Here is a 19,305-nt window from a genome sequence, read left to right on the forward strand (position 1 = left end):
TACAGCTTATCTTAGCACTTAGCTACTGATGGCTTTTCTAGCAAGCACCACAAACACCCTAGCTTACTGGAATACCATGCCTTTATTTTTCTTTCCAATGACCAACAAAATCATTGTATAACCTTTCTACAGAGGGTAGCTATGTGTTAACATCCTGCATATGCAGCTACCTCTTAACATTCAGTTCATTAACTGGGATCACAGAAGCTTCACAGCACCTACATTATTCCTGTTTGCATTTCTCCCCAGCTAAATATCCCAACGAAGCATTTAAGTGCCTAATTGTCATCAGCATTTGGTGGAACGTAGAAGCTGCCTTACTTTATATCGATAGCACATCTGTGCCACCTGCACATGGCTGGTTGATGGCACAAGGCCTCAGCAAGACCTGCGGCCTTTTGAGGAAGCAGCTGGAGGCCAGAAAAGGTGCCCTCAGATGTCTAAACATCACCAGGCAACTGTTTCGGCTCCTGAATTGCTCTCTAGGTGAGTAGTTATCACATATTCCTTGAAAATAACTAAAGCTGTTATTAATATCTTTGCAGAGCAAGTGAAACACACATATTGGGTATAAAATCCTTCTCCTATACTGATTTCATTCCATGTTCCCATGTATTTGAAGTGTAGAACCAAGATACTGAAGCCGGAAACCTGGTCCATTTAGGTGTCCTCCTCCACCGAGAGCAAGAACAGGATGTGTTCATAGGCCTCCTCCAGCCTTGCATGGGCTGAGCTGCCAGGCAAGGAGTCCATCTCTCCCCTTCCACATGCAGAGAATGGCCACCAAGACCAAACCTCAATTCTCATACTAAAAGTAAGTTTTGGATGGTTTGGTAAAATCATTTTCAAACATGTAGCTGTTCTATCCTCTCCTAAGCAATGAATGAGATTTTAAATTGGTTTCTCAGGAAACCATGTTAGTATCTGCTGTAGATGTTACAAAAAACGTACTTTTGTATTAATCTGGATACATTTGAGCAAAGAGTTAAAGAAGGAGTTTAAATTTGATCCAAGGCAGTGATGTTGTAGTCACAACCATTTGCTAACCATTTTGAGGGCCCGTGAAATGCATTTATTTGCAGACATTTGCTTTATAAAGCATACAGTGGATTAGTGCAGGACATTTGCTTTCATGGTGTTCCTATATAACTTGTCAGTAATACTGACAGTTCAGCCCATACACAGAGCACTGCATGCTTTCAATGTGTTTTTCATGTGGATGGTTAAGCTTTTTCCAGTATTCATAGACAACCTTTTGGTGAAGCACAGGTCCCTTCCCAAGGCCATCTTTGTTGCTCAGTTACAGCTGTGTACCTCCCACTCTTGACTCCTATCATCAGCTACAAAATGTGCCCCTCCTCATTTGTGTCCTGGTAAATGAAGAGCTGTACTGCAGCTGGGAAATGATTCTCTCTCTAGCACTGATACTGAGCTGCTGGATGAAATTAAGGCAATGTTTTTTGCCTATCTTTCCTTCCAGTTTTTTTACATTTACACCACATAGTATTTGGTACAAGGTCTGTTTCTCCCCATGTTCAGATGGAGACACTCCAAACCCACCTATAGCAATAAAAAATACTTCTTCAGTGTAAGACTGCTGGCCACCTATATGTTAAGAACAATTACTGCCAAATGTTGTTCTCCTTCACAGAGTTAAAGATATCTCACTGTCTTCGGTATGAAATGTGAAATGCTGTTTTACTAAATAGTATTCACCATCACAACCAAATCGATAGGGAGGTTCTGTATCCACAACATAAACACCTCAAACAGTAAAGTGACATGACAATATTTATTGATTCTAATTAAGGTTAAAAAAAGGTTCACAGCTGTCAGATAAAAATATCTGCAGAGACAATTGAAAAGGGAACTTAAGATGTAACCCAATGGAGACAGTCACCACAGAGGCACTTGAGAAAATGCTACAGTTATAAAAGGCACAAATTCATCACACACACAGCATATATATTCCTGCAAAGCAAAGTCACTTTTTTTTTTTTTCTTTTTTTTCCCAAAACACAGAGGCAGGCATCACTTAACACTGACCTGCACACGGTCACAAGAGACACACTATAAGAAGCAGTCTATAACAACGCCTAAATGATTTGACTGTAGAGTTACTTTGAAAACAAGACTGCTTTGGCCATCTCGTTTTTATCTCTAAGAATGGACTGTGAGATCAAGGTGATCTTAAGGTGGAGATGTGGGAGAGAATGTTAGTCTATTTAAACACAGGTCAGGCTTATTCCTGAGCATCGGTAATCTGCAATTTAAGTGGGTCTGCTCCTTGCCTGAGAGCAGTAGCAGTTCTGTTGTCATTTAATTCTGGCTCCCTTTTGCATCCAAGCACTTCTGTAGCACACACAATTCCTTCTTCCACAAAAAGAGTTTTCTTTCATGTCTCAAAAGAAAAATCTTACAATTTCTGCACTTCTGTAAATTCAATGTAAGTGAAAAATAGTCCCACCGAGGAAATGGGAAGATTATTTTAATAGAAGTCCCTAGCTGCTCCACTAGATCTTGGGTTCCAATTTGGACAATGCTTAGACACATACTTGAGTGATTAATGTCATTGTCTTATTGACAGCAGATATGCTATCTGGAATCAAGATTTGCATGAGAAGAAAAATGTACTGGTTAAAGGAAGGACGAGAGGCTACCTTACAGTGCTCATTTCCTTGCTAGTGTTGAGTAGTTTGTAAAATTAACTTTCAAGTATTTTGTTTAACACAGATTTTCCTGCCGTGACTTGACATCCTTTGCATTATACAGTTACTACTGCAGCAGCATATAAGCAAGTAAACCTCTTTTTGTAGCAAACTCTTAAGACCCTTAAAAATATACGTGATAACAAAAATTAGTTTGTAAGAGACAAATACAATTATTTCCATAGTTGGGCCTACTGTACATTTTACTAATCTGGTAAACTCATTTCTCATCAAATGTGTTAAAAAGTTAAAATATAGCACTACTGGTTACCCATTAAATGACTTCATCCTTCTGTTTAAAGGGCTGGCACAAAGGAATTTTAAAGTGTAAGCCAATGCTAGCAATTCCCTCTCTTCATGGGAAAGCAGCTTCATTCTCTACCTACCTTTGTCAATTTTCTCATCACACTGGCATACACATATTCAGCATGCCACATACTCATTTTGTTTAGAAGATGTTGAGAAAACAATAGCAAACATATTTATTTTTTTAAATCACACAGTGGTCACAAGCTCCACAGCACAATGTAGAGATGTGGCTGTGGAGACAAAGAGACCAATCCTAACACTGAGGTACTCTGGAATGAAGAAGTCAAAGACTTCTGAGTGCTAATACAAATGTGGCAATTCAGACCTCTTAGCTCCGTAAGTATAGGCTAGAAACCTCAGGGAATCCAAATTTAATTTGGGATTCCATGTCACCCCTACATTTAGTAGTGGCAAAATAACTTGAAAAATGTTTTGTGGTTTTTTTTTCCTCTTTCCCTTTTTGTTTCATTTTGAAACTAAAAACAAGAAAGGCTTATAGCTATACACTCATTAAAAAAAAAAAAAAAAAAAAAAAAAAAAAAAAAGAAGACCAACCTCATAAAACATAACATAACATAAATCATAACAACCTCATGTTGTTATGATTCAATCCAGTTCTAACTACACCTAAATTCTTCTTTTCCTTGCATTTTCTGTTCCTATGACGTGCAGCTTTTTATTGTTAGACTAGGAAAACACTCTGTCAGATTCAGGAGCAAAAAAGAAGATACCTTTTGGACATGAACAAAACCAATTTATCCTCTTCAGTCTCATGGATTTGCTCCCCTTTCCAGACCTGCAGAGTATTTCTGGGGCAGAAGTGGGGCTTGAATTCCAACCACTGTTGGCAGGGAAATTATCTGCAAAGGCAGCTGTACTTTATATGTTAAGTATTCATTAACTGTCTAACACTTAGAAATACCGGAGCAAGACTTCAAGAATCCCTTCCCAAATTTAGGCTCCTACGCTCATTTTCAGCCTGAGAATTGTCTGAGTTGCAAAAGCTCTGAACTCACAGAGTTCCCGTTCAGCTCTGGGTTTTTAATTCATTTAGTAAATAAATCACGGAGAAAAAAAGCCCACGTAGAAGCACTCTGTGGTAGGCAAATGTCCTGGCCAATTAGTGCTCAATGTGATACAATGAGAAAGGCCATATGTACAGTGCTGCACTGTTCTTCTGACTTAAAGTTTATGTCTGAAAAGTTCCCCCATGCATTTTAAAAGGCTGTTATGAGAATATTCATTTGTGATAAAATCCAAGCTGCTGCTACAAGAAGATTTTTAACTGGCACATCAAGTTAAAAAGAATGAAACCTAAGGGCCAGAAACTGATGTGCTGCTCACAAATATTACAACTTTATAGGCAGTTCACTGGATTTCCGTGGGACTATTTGGAGAGTAAAGTAGTACTCAGCACAAGCAAGGAGATCAGATGCTAGCCCAGAAAGTCTGCGTGAGACTGATGGTAAAGTTCCTCTGCTGTCTGCTCACCCCTATACTTATTATATTTCCCTCCACACCTTTTTACTGAAATGTTATTTTTTACATATAAATCACAGCTGGTTGAAGACAGAAGTGTAGCAAATGGGGTCCAAAAAATTCCATCCAGGTAACTTTCCTCAAACCACGTGCACTGGGCTTCATCCTGTTCCCAGTTACACCTGTGACTTCCTTTTTTTGTGCTGCACAGATGTTAAACAGCAGAAATACCTAGTTGACAGCTGGGCACCTATGGTATGGGTGGTTTGGTGGTTTTTTTTTTGGCTGCTGTTTTTGTGTGTGCATATGTTTCTGCTCTCTGCCCTCTCCCCACTCCTTTTTTTTTTTTTTTTTTTTTTTTCTGGTTAACGTTGTTTGAAAGGTTCTGAACTAGGGAGGGCAGAAGCACTCATATGTGAGTCTCCTATCCCCAGTTACCTTTGATCTCTTCATCATTAAGATCCTTGATTAGTCACCAAAAGTGCACAGTCAGTACAACACCACACAGCAGGCAGAAGTGGCAGTGCTAATCACATCAATATGGTTGTTAGGAGAGACTGGAGCTCTGAATCAGCTGAGCTGTGTTCAGCATGAAGTAAGCATTGAGAGACAGATAAGGGTATTATTTACTATGCTAAAGGTACGTTTCCAAGCCTGTTGTGCCCTACTAGGCAACAGACACCCTCAAGGTGTTCAAAGTATAAACATAAGCAGATAAAAGAAAGGAAGAAGATAAGAAAATGGTGTAAAACAGTTTGTATGGGCAGCTCTACAGCTTCCTGGGATAAGCAGAGGTTAATTTGTTCACTTGTTATCTTACAGCTCCCTTTAGGGATCTAAAGGTGAACCCTGGAGGCAAAGAGATGTCAGAGAAGATGACAAAAGTTCAGAAGGCTTTGTCTGTATCATCACATTTACACAAAGTTCCCAGTTCACACTCAGGCCCAACAGCCTGGTCAGCCATGCTGCTCTACACACTGGCTGTCCTCTGTAGCCTGCTGGCAGAGAAGACCTGAACCCTCACAGGAACGAGCTCAGACACATGAGGTCTGCCATTCCAGGCAGTGTGAACATAGCCAGGGAGCCTGAATTGCAACTCCTTTGTCAGAGGCAGTAAAAATATTGTCTTTTAACTCACTGACAAATGACAGATGTGATTTGCAATGACAAAAATGCCATTGGAAATACTAACAACCTATGGCCATTTCAGGTGGTAGCCTGACTTGTTCTTTAAGTGCTGCCTGGGCTCTGGACATCTGGGAGAGGAAAAAAAAAATCATTAAAAAGGTCCTTAGCAGCAATTTGCATGAACTAATCAATTACACTTTTAAGTTAAATTTCTTTTCTCAGTCACACATTAGGGCAGAAATGCTTTGTTTCCAGATAGGTATGAAGTACTAAGAAGACTTAGAGTTCGGGGCCTGGTTCAGAAGTGTAAAAAACACTGGAAAACTCATCAGAACAGGCTTTATTGAGGCATTTTGTCACCTGTGTTCTGAAATCTGGATAAAAATCTCAAGGTGATAATTCTTGGCAGGGTTTCCTAGAAATACAACAACAAAAAAAGTTACTGATAGAAGGAGGCCTGGATTCAAAGGATACGAATCCTTTGAATATGGATCTCCATTTATCTCTCCACTCTAGTGTCTTCTCTCTACTCTTTTCTCCTCTTCCCCAGTCCTGATCTGTTTTTGGAGATAGGGAAGTACATGCCAAAAAAACCTCTGACAAAAACAAAACTGTGAGGCTTTGTGTTGGCACCTTTTTCAGTTTCGAACCAGAAGTCCTTTTTTGTAGGCAAATAACCCTGCCACAGCCACAGAGGTGAATACAGTGGAAAATCCAATCAGCTTTATCAGTCCTGGCACAGATGGCAAGTTTCTCTCCCAAAAGGTTGTAGTGATGGGCAAAGCTGGAACATCCTGTGGAGAGAGCATGCATTACCATCATAACATCTCCACAGTGAGAGGCAGAATGTTAATCAAAAGATTCTTGAGCAGAGAAAGAACTAGGTTGAAGCAGTTCATGTTACCAAGAAGTACAGGGCATCAAAGTTTTCTACTCAGTTAAGAGGAATAGGAAGAGATACATGAAAAGGATTCATAGCCTAGTTTAAAAGTGCAATTCTTTCTAATCCCATGTTACAGAGCTTTCACATGGGTGCCCTCTCTTAGTTTCTGTTATGTTCCTGTTTGTTTAGGGATGGATAGTTTTGTTAAGTAAGAAAAATATTATTGTAATTTAAATAATTTAAAATAAATAAATAAATAAATAAATTTAATTCATCGACAACACCACAGAAAAGATAGTAATCCACTTAACAGAAAAACTTACAATTGATTCAGGTTCTGGCTTCCATATTTCACTTTCTGGGATTTTCCTCATAGCAAACAGTATCTGAAAATAAATAAAATTTTCTAGTAAGCACCACTCATTTTTTGAAAGGGAAAAGGCCTTGTTTTCAATTTTTGTTTTAAAATAGCATGATTAAGATAACAATTCAGCATATAAATCTTTCTGTATCCAAACTTTAAAGAAAATGCAATCTTTGTACAACACATTTCCAGGGAGACTTGATACTTATTAAGACACTGCTCCTAGAAGAAAATAGAAACAGTAACAGAAAAAGCTCTCTATGTTTTATTGTTCTCTGTGACACCAGAATTTGACTAGTCTCATGTGAATAGGGTAATATGAATACAACTAAGAGTTAAGTATCCACTCATGGCAAAGCGAGGTGAGCATAAACCTGCTACTACAAGAGCAACCAGTATAGCCAGGAGTGGTTTGTTTTGCAAGTTTTACCATGATGTAGGATGTAGAATCCTGTGAGTAATGACAGACCACCACTTTCAGCCAGAGAAAAGCAAGATTAAAAAGGAAACCTTCACAATGGAAAACTGACCATTCATAGTATCAAGCATACCAGAGATGAGTGGGAAAGCAAATTATCTGAAATGACAGTAATGAAAGACAGAAAGATGAACTTCTTCTATAGTAAAATGAAACAGAGGTGGTGATATAAAAGTTTTTCCTATTCCACTTGAAGATTTAAAAAGATCTGCCATCTTTTGCAACGGGCTTTTATTTTAGACAAGATTCAGGAACAATTATCAACTTTTCAATAAAAGAAATTGAGAAACACCCCTGTACTGGATTTTACACATATTTTCCCTCCACTAGCAAATGAGGGAAAGAAAGATAACATATTTTTACCAGTCAAGCTCACTTGCCAAATTCCCTCATGACATCCATGGAGATTGTGCTGCAGTGTATATTCTTATATCAGAGAGGTCATAAAGCACTACCTCTGGAGATTTTCAAGAACATTTTTTTCCAAGAACAGGTATAACCTTCAAAAATGGGACAGTTTAGGGACAGATGATCCCTGTCTTGACAGTAGTTTTTAGCCATAAGGTCCCCTTCACCTCATAAAACAAAGATGAAATTCCTTTTGCTGCTCTACACACCTAATGTTCATTAAAATATTTGAGGGATTGGCTTTTTTTAAGAAGTGAAGTATTAAAATTCTGGCTTAATGACTATGTGGGAACAGAAATGTTGTTTTTGCAGAGTTACATTGTTTAGAAGGAGGGAATGTGGTACTGAGATATGCTTACAGTGATAAGAAAGTTTAGCAGGCGACCTAGTAAAATGCAGACAACCAGTCTCCTTAGGACAATTAGGTGAAAATCACGGTGTCAAGTCAAGTCAGATAAGTGAAGAAACATTACCACTTCAAGCAGTAAAAATGTCAAAAGAAATTTGAAATTTAACAGGCCGGCAACTGAAGACTATGCGTTGTTTGTGAAGCATCAGATAGATTGTGAACCTGGATTACCCACTCAGTGGGGAAACAGGGGAGGGTCCTGCCATCAAAAGGTATATAAACTGTGTTTTGGAACTAGTAGATGCGCTCTCTCCTGCTTGTGGGGCGCCCGCCATTGCAATCGCGAATAAATTACTACTTCACTGAGATCCTCGCCTGAGCCTAAGTTATTGGCTACAGAGTGTTTCTCACAATTTGGGGGCTCGTCCGGGATCCAGTCACCTACTGGGGAGCCCCACCGCCGCAGCAGCAGGAAGGCATGCCCCGCTGATTTCAGCGGTCCTGTGCATCGACGGTGGCGGTTCTGCGGAAAGCTGACAGAGGGCCCGAGACTGGTTAAAGAGGCAGGATCCGTGAAGTAGTGGGGAAAGGAAGAAGGTAGGCACTCCGGGTTTTTAAGAATCGATCCGGTAACTCTGTGCACAGACCAAGGTAAGAAATATTAAGTATTGCCTTGGGGGTCGGGTATCTGGTGTATGGTAAGCCCTTGCACGGGGAAGTGCTGGCACTACACCAGGGGAATCTGGTGTACGGTAATCCTTGCACGGGGAAGTGCTTGGAAGTACACCAGGGAATCTGGTAAACTCAGGTGTGCGGTAACGCTGGCACGGGGAAGTGCTTGGCGGTACACCCCCATCTTTCAGTACGTTAGTGCGTGGTAAACTGCAGAAGGGAAATTTCTGTAGCACATACTGGCGAGGGTTAGGAAAGATGGGAAGTACGAGTTCCAGGGAATCTGGTAAACTCATAGGTGTGCGGTAACGCTTGCACGGGGAAGTGCTTGGCGGTACACCCCCATTTTTCAGTACGTTGGTGTGTGGTACACTGCAGAAGGGAAATTTCTGTAGCACATACTGGCGAGGGTTAGGAAAAATGGGAAAATATGAGTTCCAGGGGACAGGGAGATATCCCTGGGGGAGTGCCTACTAATAGTTCTTCCTGAAGAATGATAAGAAATTGGAAACATAATCCCAAAATTAGAGGGATTGTAAAAGAAAAATAATTTTAAAAAAGGTTAAATATTGTGTATCAGTCTGGACAAAAGAACCAATTAAGGAAACAGCAGTATTTTGGCCAAAATACGGGTCTGATGAAAATTCAGGCTTTAAATTTATGTGTAAACAATAAGATTCCTTTTTCAGAGAAGGAGCCAAGTTATGCTCCCTATAATCTTAATATTGAACTGGTGGCAGCAGCAGTCACTCCAGGTAGGGGGACAGGGACTGTAATTAACACTGTCCCTAAAGAAGGATCGTACTCTAGGCTCTGGCAAGAATTAGAACAAGGTAGAAGAGATATTGAGAATTTTGCCTTCCCTGATACTAACAGTACTAACACTAACTGTGTATCCTCTTAGGTGAACTACCCCCCCCTCCTTACCAGCAGAGAGGTTAGGATTTTTAAGAAGGAGAGGAAGTCTTTATTCGAGGACCCCAACAGCCTAGTTGAACAATTAGACCAGTTCCTATGACCTGATTTATACTCTTGGGGGAGGGAATTATGTCTATAAGTATGTTGTTTACAGGGAAAGAAATGGGAATGATCAGGAGGAGAGCTGCTATACAAGAATGGGAAAGAGCTCATCCTCCAGGACCAGGGGTAATACCGGCAGGGCAGAAATACCCACTTGCCAATCCTGGCTGGAATAATAATAGTGTGCAACACAGAAATCATATGAGAGACTTGGGGTCAGAATGAGAAAGTACTTGGGGATGAGACCTGAGGACCCAGTATCCCAAGGGCTCTTGAAAGTTCATTGTGTGATTAAAGCCTGGCAAAATACACAGAAAATGCTTTAGAAGGTGGGGGGATGTAGTGAACAGTCACTGGGGGACCCTCCTGCGGGAGGCCCGGGAGGCGTGTGTCTGGAGGGGAGATAAGAAGGAAAAAAAAAAAAAAAAGAAAAAAAAAAAGTGAAACTAATGGTATTGACAGTGCAGCGGGTAGTGAAGCAGAGGGTTGGAGAAAGAGGAAAAAATCTTCAGGGGGAGTCAGGGCCAGGATGGAAAGGAGAGGAAGAGAGATGAAGGAATGGCAGGCAAAGAAGGCTGCCTGTGTTGTGGCCTGAGTCCTAGCAGAGACAGGCTTTGATAAGATGTTTTAAGTGTGGCCAGGCTGGCCACTTCGAATAGGAATATCCGGAGTGGAAGAAGGAGGAAAGAAGGAAAATAGGATGAAATATGCTATATTGGTATGTTGTTTATCTTGGAGGGAAAAGGTATGGAATTAAGTTGGACCCTGACTGAGCCTTTGGTGCTGGTATTAGAAAAGTACAGGCTGGAGAAAGATAAAGGAAGTGTTAAAAGGGTTGCTGAAGGGGTTAAAGGTGTGGCATGTAGTATTTAACAGAGCTGTTTGAAATTGAATGAGCAGGGAAAGGTGATGTAGGCATTATCTAAGTAACAGTCTGGAAGTTTTGGTATATTTGCATATTTGCTCTGGTGTTTGGTCAGTTTCCCAAGCATCGGGGAGGGGGGAACAGCCTGCTCCACCACGGGCCTCTCCAGCGGCCGCAGGGGGGCTTCGGCTCCAGCGCCTGGAGCGCCTCCTCCCCCCTCCTTCTGCACTGACTTTGGTGTCTGCGGGGGGGTTTCTCGCTCTCCCAACTGCTGTTGAGCAGCAGGCTTTTGTTTGTTTCTTTGTTTGTTTGTTTTCGTGGATGTGCTCTCACAGAGGCACGGACTGTATTGCTCATGGCTTGGCTCTGGGCGGCAGTGAGCCCCTTAGGGGCCGGATGAAATTGTCCCTTACCTGCCACCGGGAGGCTTCTGGGTTTTTCTCACGGGGGCTGCCACCGCAGTTTCCCACGCCCCCCCCCACTCACACCCCCCGAACCTTGCCATCAAACCCAATACACTGGGGTCATTACTGACTTGTAAATTATCAGGGATTAAATTAACTAATGAAACCCTAAAAAGTGATGGGGGCAGAAGGGGCTGGGATAACAGTGCCACTTTTGGGGGATACCAAGCTGAGACTAGGGGATAAAATGATCGCTAGGTAATTATTGTATGTACCCAAGGCAGGAACTAACTTGTTGGGAAGGAATTTGATGATTAAATTGGGCATTCAAATAGTAAATTGTTAGACGGAAATAACAGTGTTATTAATGGAGTGCTCTCAGACCCTGAGAGCAAACATATATTCACCTCTGACTGGAAAGACCCTGAAATGGGGGCGGGAAAAAACAATATAGGTGGACAATTTTACCTCAGGGGTTTACAGGGCCACCTATCTATTTGGGTAAGTTCTAAAAGAAAAAAAAAAAAAAAAAAAAAAAAAAAAGATTTTGGAGCAATTACAACCTCCTGAGGAGGTATTAATGTTAACAAATATGTGGATCGTTTTCTATTGTCAGGACAGGAGAAAAGAGTTGTGAAGAAAGCTACTAACAAGCTATTCAACTTTCTGGGAAAGCAGGGCTTGGGAGTATTAAAAAAAATAAATAAATTACAATATGGAGAAAGAGAAGTCAGGTATTTAAGGCATCTAATGTCTGAAGGAAAACAGAATAAATGCAGAGAGGATTCAGGGAATTGTTGAAAATTAAGAAAGAACTAAAAGTTTTAAAAAGATTTTTTTAAGGAATCAGGAGCCATGAAGTCTGAAGGAAAATGGATACTCCCTGATGGGAGAGAAATGCTGAATAAAGTGATAATGAGGCAAATATTAACTGTTTTACATCAAAAGAGTCATTGGGAAGTGCAAGCAATGTGTGATGTTGTGCTAAGAAAGTATGTCTGTGTAGGAATATACACTTTAGGGAAGCACATATGTAGAGGATGTACCACATGTCAAAAGGTAAATAAAAAGGTCTTCTGTAACCCATCTAGAGGGGGACGGGAGCCAGGGCTTTGACCTTTCCAAAGTATACAGGTAGACTTTACTGAGTTACTTGTTTGTTCTAATTGACCATGTGACTGGATGGGTGTAAAGCTTTACTGCAAGGGTTAAAGCAGGCCTTAGAGATTGAGTGGGATTTTCACAGCCCCTGGCACCCCTCCTCTTCTGGGAAGGTGGAACAAATGAATCAGACATTAAAGAAGCAATTAACTAAACTAGTGTTAGAAACCCAACTTCCTTGGGTAAAATGCTTACTCCTACAGGTTTAAACAGCACCAAGAAAGGATACAGGAATTTTACCATATGAGATGCTGTTCAGATTGCCCTATCTGGGCAGAAGGGATGAGATACCACAATTCAAAACAAGAGAGTTTTCTTAAGAACTGTATTCTGGGGTTGTCCTCTTCTTTGTCATTTCTCAGGACCTGTGGGTTGTTGGCTCAAACCCCACCTTTGGAATTCCCCATTCACCACCATCACCCAGGAAACCGGGTCCTGATTCGGACCTGGAAAGAGTCAACTCCGGCCTGAATGGGAAGGACAATTACTAACCACTGAAACAGCCGTAAGAACTGTGGAAAAAGGTTGGACTCACTATACTCGAGTGAAGGCATCCGTTGACGCTAGTACCTGGGAAGCTGTTCCTACAAAAGACTTGTTGGAAGTTGAAATTGAAAAATCTCATAGTGGACTCTGAGCAAGATAAGAGCTTACAATTGTAAACTAACCTTTTATTTTCACAGGTAACTAACGACTATAATTTGTGATTGAGAGAAAGAACAGACCTATAGTGAATTGCAGTGCTCCCAAGGGGGGGTTGTTATAGTAGTAGTGTACATCTTACTTTTTGTATCAATAATTATTTGGAAACCTAAGGTTTAAAAATGATGACAGGGAAAAATTGATTACTAATTTTGTTTTTAGTGATTCTAGGCCTCAGAGAAGGCCTTGGTCAATTGGCAACTTGCAAAAGGCATGACCAGATAATAGCAAAAACGGGATACCCCATCAAAATATGGGTGACTGTGACAGAGGGTTATGTACCACATTCTGTCACGTTTGATGTTTGTGAGGTGTTAGCTTGTGGAGATTTAAATGCCCAACGACAATTGAGCAGAGAGAACCAATAACTGAGAGAGACCCAACAGCCAGATTGAGAATACTGTATGGAAACAATCCTCTATTGCCATCAGAGAAAGGGAGAAACTCAAGGAGAAAACAGGAGAGAAAACAGGAGGCCCTCTGAAATGTGTCAGTTCAAACAAGGTATGGGGATGTGAATGCCTGGATAGAATGGGTCAAATATACCGTCCAGAGTCTCAACCGTAGCTACTGCTATGCTTGTGCCTCAGGATGACCGATTGCCCAGATAGTGCCCTTCCCATGGGGGTGGACCAAAGACTCCCAAGGGATGCGATATATGAATGCATTGTACCAAGGAAAGACTGCCTGGGGAAATGAGGCCTGTAAGTCTCTCTTTGCTGTTTCTTGCATGATAACAATATCGCAGTTCCCCCTGCATTCTCTACAGCTATAGGTAACCATACAGCTTGCCTCTCACGGCAGGGTGTGAGTGCTACCTGGCATCTGGGAGAATTTGCCTTGTGCTACCAAGGACTTGATGGGAAACTGCTCAAGACTAGAGATCCCCAGGGCAGATCTCTGGTGGTACGGTGGAGGGAAGATCTTACGGTCCACCCTACCATCTAATTGGGAAGGCACTTGCGCACTTGTTCAATTAGCTATACCCTTCACCCTGGCATTTGAAAGAGAAACATCACAAATACCCAGAAGTAAAAGAGGCTTAGGAATATCATTTGATGATAGAGTATATATAGATTCTATTGGGGTACCTAGAGGAGTTCCAGATGAACATAAAGCCAGAAATCAAATTGCTGCAGGGTTTGAGTCCCTGTTCTGGTGGGTAACAATCAATAAAAATGTGGATTGGATTAATTATTTCTATTATAATCAGCAGAGATTCATCAATTATACCAAGGATGCGATGAGAGGAATCGCTGAACAACTAGATGCCATCAGCAAAATGGCTTGGGAAAACAGGATAGCATTAGATATGATGCTCGCAGAAGAAGTAGGTGTGTTTGTGTGTGTAATACTGAGCAACCATTGTTGCACTCTTATACCCAACAATAGTGTCCCAGATGGCTCGGTAACAAGAGCATTGCAAGGGCTTACCACCATTGCCAGTGAATTGGCAGAAAAAATAAATAAAATAAAATAAAAAAATAGGCATATTTGCAACATTGATCGTAGTTGTAGGAGTTTTGACAGCCATTGGTTGCTGCATTATCCCCTGTGTAAGAGGACTAGTACAGTGGTTAACTGAAACCGCACTATTGAAACAAATGACCATGGAGCCACCACCTTACTCAGATAAGGTGATAATGAGGAGATGGAAAGCAAAGAAAGCAAAGAAGAAGAAGTCTATCAAATTGCACCTTAGAGAAAGGTTTTGCAAAAATCAACAGTTTATAAAAAAAAAGAAAAGGGGGGAATTGTGGGAACAGAAATGTTGTTTTTGCAGAGTTACATTGTTTAGAAGGAGGGAATGTGGTACTGAGATATGCTTACAGTGATAAGAAAGTTTAGCAGGCGACCTAGTAAAATGCAGACAACCAGTCTCCTTAGGACAATTAGGTGAAAATCACGGTGTCAAGTCAAGTCAGATAAGTGAAGAAACATTACCACTTCAAGCAGTAAAAATGTCAAAAGAAATTTGAAATTTAACAGGCCGGCAACTGAAGACTATGCGTTGTTTGTGAAGCATCAGATAGATTGTGAACCTGGATTACCCACTCAGTGGGGAAACAGGGGAGGGTCCTGCCATCAAAAGGTATATAAACTGTGTTTTGGAACTAGTAGATGCGCTCTCTCCTGCTTGTGGGGCGCCCGCCATTGCAATCGCGAATAAATTACTACTTCACTGAGATCCTCGCCTGAGCCTAAGTTATTGGCTACAGAGTGTTTCTCACAACTATATGTAAGGTTATATCTATCGTATATCACTACATAAATGCCGATGTTGTAAACAGTTGAGGAAGGGACTGGCTTGGTCTGCAAACCTGCAGAACTGAGCTGTTCCCAGTGAGGCTAACAGCCGTGATCTCTCAGTATGATGAATAACATGAAGTGCCCATCTGAGGGAATGATAACTAGATGAGAATCTTGGATTTCTGTTAAAGAAGAATAAAGGATTTTGTTGCTGGAGATAGAATGGAGTTTGATCAAATGGACAGAGTTCCTCCTAAGCACTCCAAGTCTAAGGGTTATTCACCCTTCTCCCTTTTCCAGAATGCCTGAAGATGTCAACACTAAAGTCTCATTTTGCCTCCAACCAGAAGATCTTTCATTTTCCATCAGATATTTGACAGTGTTGCCTGCTTTGGGTTTGCGCCTGTACCTCTCTGGCTGCTCTTTCTCCAGCCTGTATGGCCCCCTCCATGTATCCGCTCCACTCTGTGGCTGTCTCTGTGCCAGCAAAGTAGATCCTGCCAACGGGCTGCCGAAGAATCCTTAAGGGGGAAGAAGCAATAAGTCATGTCAGCCATATCAGGAAAGAAAATTAAATCCTTAGGTGAACACTGGAATAGAAGTTTTTAAAATAACAATGGGTACTTAAAGATATTAACTTTGGATGAGTTGAGATGGATAGGAAGGCTGTCTGCATTGCATTGCATTTCTTACAGTAAATGCAACAGTGTTGGTATTTTCTAAACGTTTACACTGCACTTCTTGCAGTGCTATTTCTGGATGTGAATTTAATGTTCATGTAGGTGTAAAAGACAATTAGTCTGAGAGGAGACTTTTTATATCTCAAGATTTTAACCAGTGTCTTAAATACCCGTGCTGGGTATTACTCGTTCTTCACACTTTGAAGTGAAGCATTCTAAATATATACATTCTAAATGTAAAAATATTCTAAAACATATACCCATAATATCTAAGCAACAACCAAAAAAAAAAAAAAAAGCTTTTTTTTTGAGCATTCACAATTAGTGTCATTAAAATTACCTTAAAAACTAAGGCCTCCATATATTCTTCATTACAACTGTTTTATTGATCTAAATTCGTTTTGAATTGTGAAAACTTGTATTTCAAGTAGGCATTACAAAATACATATCTGAAACCCAATCACTTGTCTGAGCAGTAAGTCTTTTTCTTCTTGGTAAATCTTATTTCCATGCAAAAATTTATGCCTGAGAGGACTGTAAACAATGGCACACTGATTGCTGTATTAAGCCTTGTCTGCTAAAAGAACAGACCAAAGAAATCACTTGACTGTCAATGTTGACAGGAATTAACTCTCCACCAGTATTTACAAAACACCAGTTAAAGATGTGCTGGAAATGGTAACACTGATCTCAAATACCCAAAGGTTGTTTTGTAAACAGATTGTGAAAACTTCCCAGTTCCTTTCCAAAAGCCTACTAAGTTGTATTCATGAAATAACAAAAAGGAAAAAAAAAAAAAAAGAAAAAAAAAAAAAGAAAAAAAAAGAACCCTAATGATACTGTACTCATCCATCATAAAGCCCAACCGAGACAAGTGGAAGGTTATAATATCTGTTTAAAATATTCTCTAGCAATCTCAAAGGTATAAAGCCAACAGAATGACAGAGGATTTATGACCCTTTCTGAGATTATTTATTAACTTGGTTTTATCTTGCTACTCTGAAGTCCACTATAAATAGACACCGTACCTTCCATACTGAGTCATTATGCCTGGTGGGAAGTAGGCTGTGTAGCATCCTCCAGAATACTGCTCTTCACACCAGTTCTTCTCTTCATAATGTACTGGCTGTAAAACAGACATTAATTCACTCAAGGAAAGGACAAAGTCCTGAGGAAGCTAATAAAAGAACTGAGGAGACAGCAGTGAAGAACAGTTTATGATTTGTTGTATGACAATGCCTGACATAATGAGCACATTTAACAAGTCTCTTAATGCAGCACGGATCGGAAACAATAAAATAAACCTTAATTTTAGACACTGCTAGCTGGAGTTGTTATTTATTTATTTATTTATTTTAAAGCTAATCTGGGCACTGTAGAACATAATCCTCTTAATCTGTCAACGTAAATTTACACTTTGAGCACAAATTTATGCTTTGGGCCATGCAAAGAAAAATTAACCTCTGCTGTAAACAGGTGTAATACTTGTAATATATGCACAGGATACAAACACATACTGTTGAAAATGTGACGTGGTGCTTGCATGGCTCTGTGTACAATTATCATTGTGTTTAAAATGATGCAATCTTGAGATTGGTGTCTACAACATTTAACTCACATAGAATTTCCCTTAAAGGATATAGGGCTTTGATCACACAATCTAAGTGTGAGTTCACACAAATCCTATCAGTTATTTACCATTACAGGGAAGAGAAGACAAGGGAAAGTCAAAAAGAAAAACAGATGCAGCAATGGATCTTAGCAACTGCTAGGACAGAAGAAACATTATGCTCAATATGGACTATGAGAGAATTTTGAAACAGTTGAGATTTATGGTGGTAACCATAATGAACGCCACCCTCATCAAGGCAGAGAATGAGGACAGATTTGCCTTTTTAACTGGTTCATAATAAGCTCGTTCTTATCTTCACTGTCAAATACAAAGCAAGGCTTGCTGTAACGTTCTCTCCACTCCAGAGGAGCACATACTTCTGTCGCAAAATGCTACATAGCGCTGTGCTAGAGCACTTCTGCATTCCAGTTTCTTTCTCCCCTTTGCCTCTGTAACACAACTGATGAGAGACACCATGATTTAGACTGTGTGCTTACATGTAAAGCTTCCTCTGATCCCAGAACCTTTGCATAGAGCTCACACAGCCTCGTTTTCCTGCAAGAGAAAAGCAACAGAAGACCTATGTGTAAGGAAAGAGAAAATACACTGCCTCTAATGTTCCAGTTTCAAGAGAACAAGCATTAGTATCTGCTCAAACTTGAGGTTCCAGCTCTTGAGGAGCTGGATCTAATTGTTCTTGATCTAATTGTTCAGACTCTGGAGCAGATGACTTCAGAGATCTTTCAGTCAAACTTCTGTGATGCGTAAGTGCCAGTTTCACCAGCAGTTATGCAAGCAGTTCCTTTAAGACATCTCTAGCAGACCAAGTTCATATACTGCACAAAGATTCTCTAAGCTGTCAGGAAAATAAGGAAGACGTCGCACTTTTTTTTTGGTCTTGGCACATAGTCTAAATTATAATTTGTTCCTACAAAGATGCAGGTATTGGTAGCCTGAGGCTCAGAGAATCAGTACTTTATTTCTGTATCTATAAAATCTCCTCCTGTTTTAGTTTATGAGTCTATAAATCCGTGAATATACTTCATGCTGTAGTAAGCCCCAAGTGCAATGAAGTTCATTCCTACAAGCTTTTGGGTCTTACTGCTAGTTGTACCACACCAATTCCCAAATAGAAGATCAAGATGAAATAATGATGAACAATTATGAAAACCAAGCAAACACACAAACACAACACTGGAAAGACATTTACTTGGTTTACTTCTGGAAGCAAATTCTGCCCTCCATAGAGGGCCATGCTGGGCACAAGGGACAGCAATACAGCAGTCCCAGCTCTGCACGGACCGTACTTCCAGCTCTATAAGCCTATGAGGAAACCATATTTACGCTGACATACAATACAGCCCAGCTATACCCATGAGCAGCTGAGCTCAAAGAATGCTATGGAAAGAAGGTGAGAAAAAGAATAGGAAGGCCTGAAAGCCCTTGATGAAGGTGTCCTTCTGTGCAGGCATCCCCCTTAATAGAGGCAATTCTTGCAGATGCAGTGGCCTTTCTGCACCATCTGCGCCTTTTGTCTTGGAGCAGTTTAAATAAATTCTTATTTATAAATTTGTGGCTAATGCCCATATGGAATATATGGCATACACAGCAAGTAAAATCCTTATTTCTGGGCCTTGAACTCAGCTGTGAAATTACCACCAGACCTAAATAGGCGGAGTGTTATGCCTGGAGCTACAAAGGTAGGATCCTGTTGAGACCGACACCATGCCCAGTGCTTCCTCCCTGCAGTGAGGATGAAGTGCACATGCAGGCACTCATCTCTCCTCCCTGTTCTTTCATGCCAAGGCTGTGTGTGATGCCTTTGTTGCACAG

The 19,305-nt window shown here is 40.6% G+C and overlaps 1 protein-coding gene across 1 annotated transcript in view; it reads right to left on the bottom strand.

Moving 5' to 3' along the window:
• Positions 1 to 1,773: 1,773 nt before the first annotated feature.
• The window catches only part of LOC101792808 (amine oxidase [flavin-containing] B), a 61,874-nt gene continuing 44,342 nt past the window's right edge, over positions 1,774 to 19,305 (bottom strand). The window contains exons 11-15 of the mRNA XM_027448994.3: positions 17,970 to 18,027; positions 16,889 to 16,986; positions 15,590 to 15,701; positions 6,831 to 6,893; positions 1,774 to 6,418 (exon numbers count right to left, since the gene is read on the bottom strand). Of these exons, the coding sequence (XP_027304795.3) occupies positions 6,263 to 6,418; positions 6,831 to 6,893; positions 15,590 to 15,701; positions 16,889 to 16,986; positions 17,970 to 18,027 (487 nt within the window). The 3' untranslated portion in view covers positions 1,774 to 6,262. The remainder of the gene's footprint in view (positions 6,419 to 6,830; positions 6,894 to 15,589; positions 15,702 to 16,888; positions 16,987 to 17,969; positions 18,028 to 19,305) is intronic.

The sequence above is a fragment of the Anas platyrhynchos genome, chromosome 1 (genome assembly GCF_047663525.1).
Source record: "Anas platyrhynchos isolate ZD024472 breed Pekin duck chromosome 1, IASCAAS_PekinDuck_T2T, whole genome shotgun sequence".
Lineage (NCBI taxonomy): Eukaryota > Metazoa > Chordata > Aves > Anseriformes > Anatidae > Anas > Anas platyrhynchos.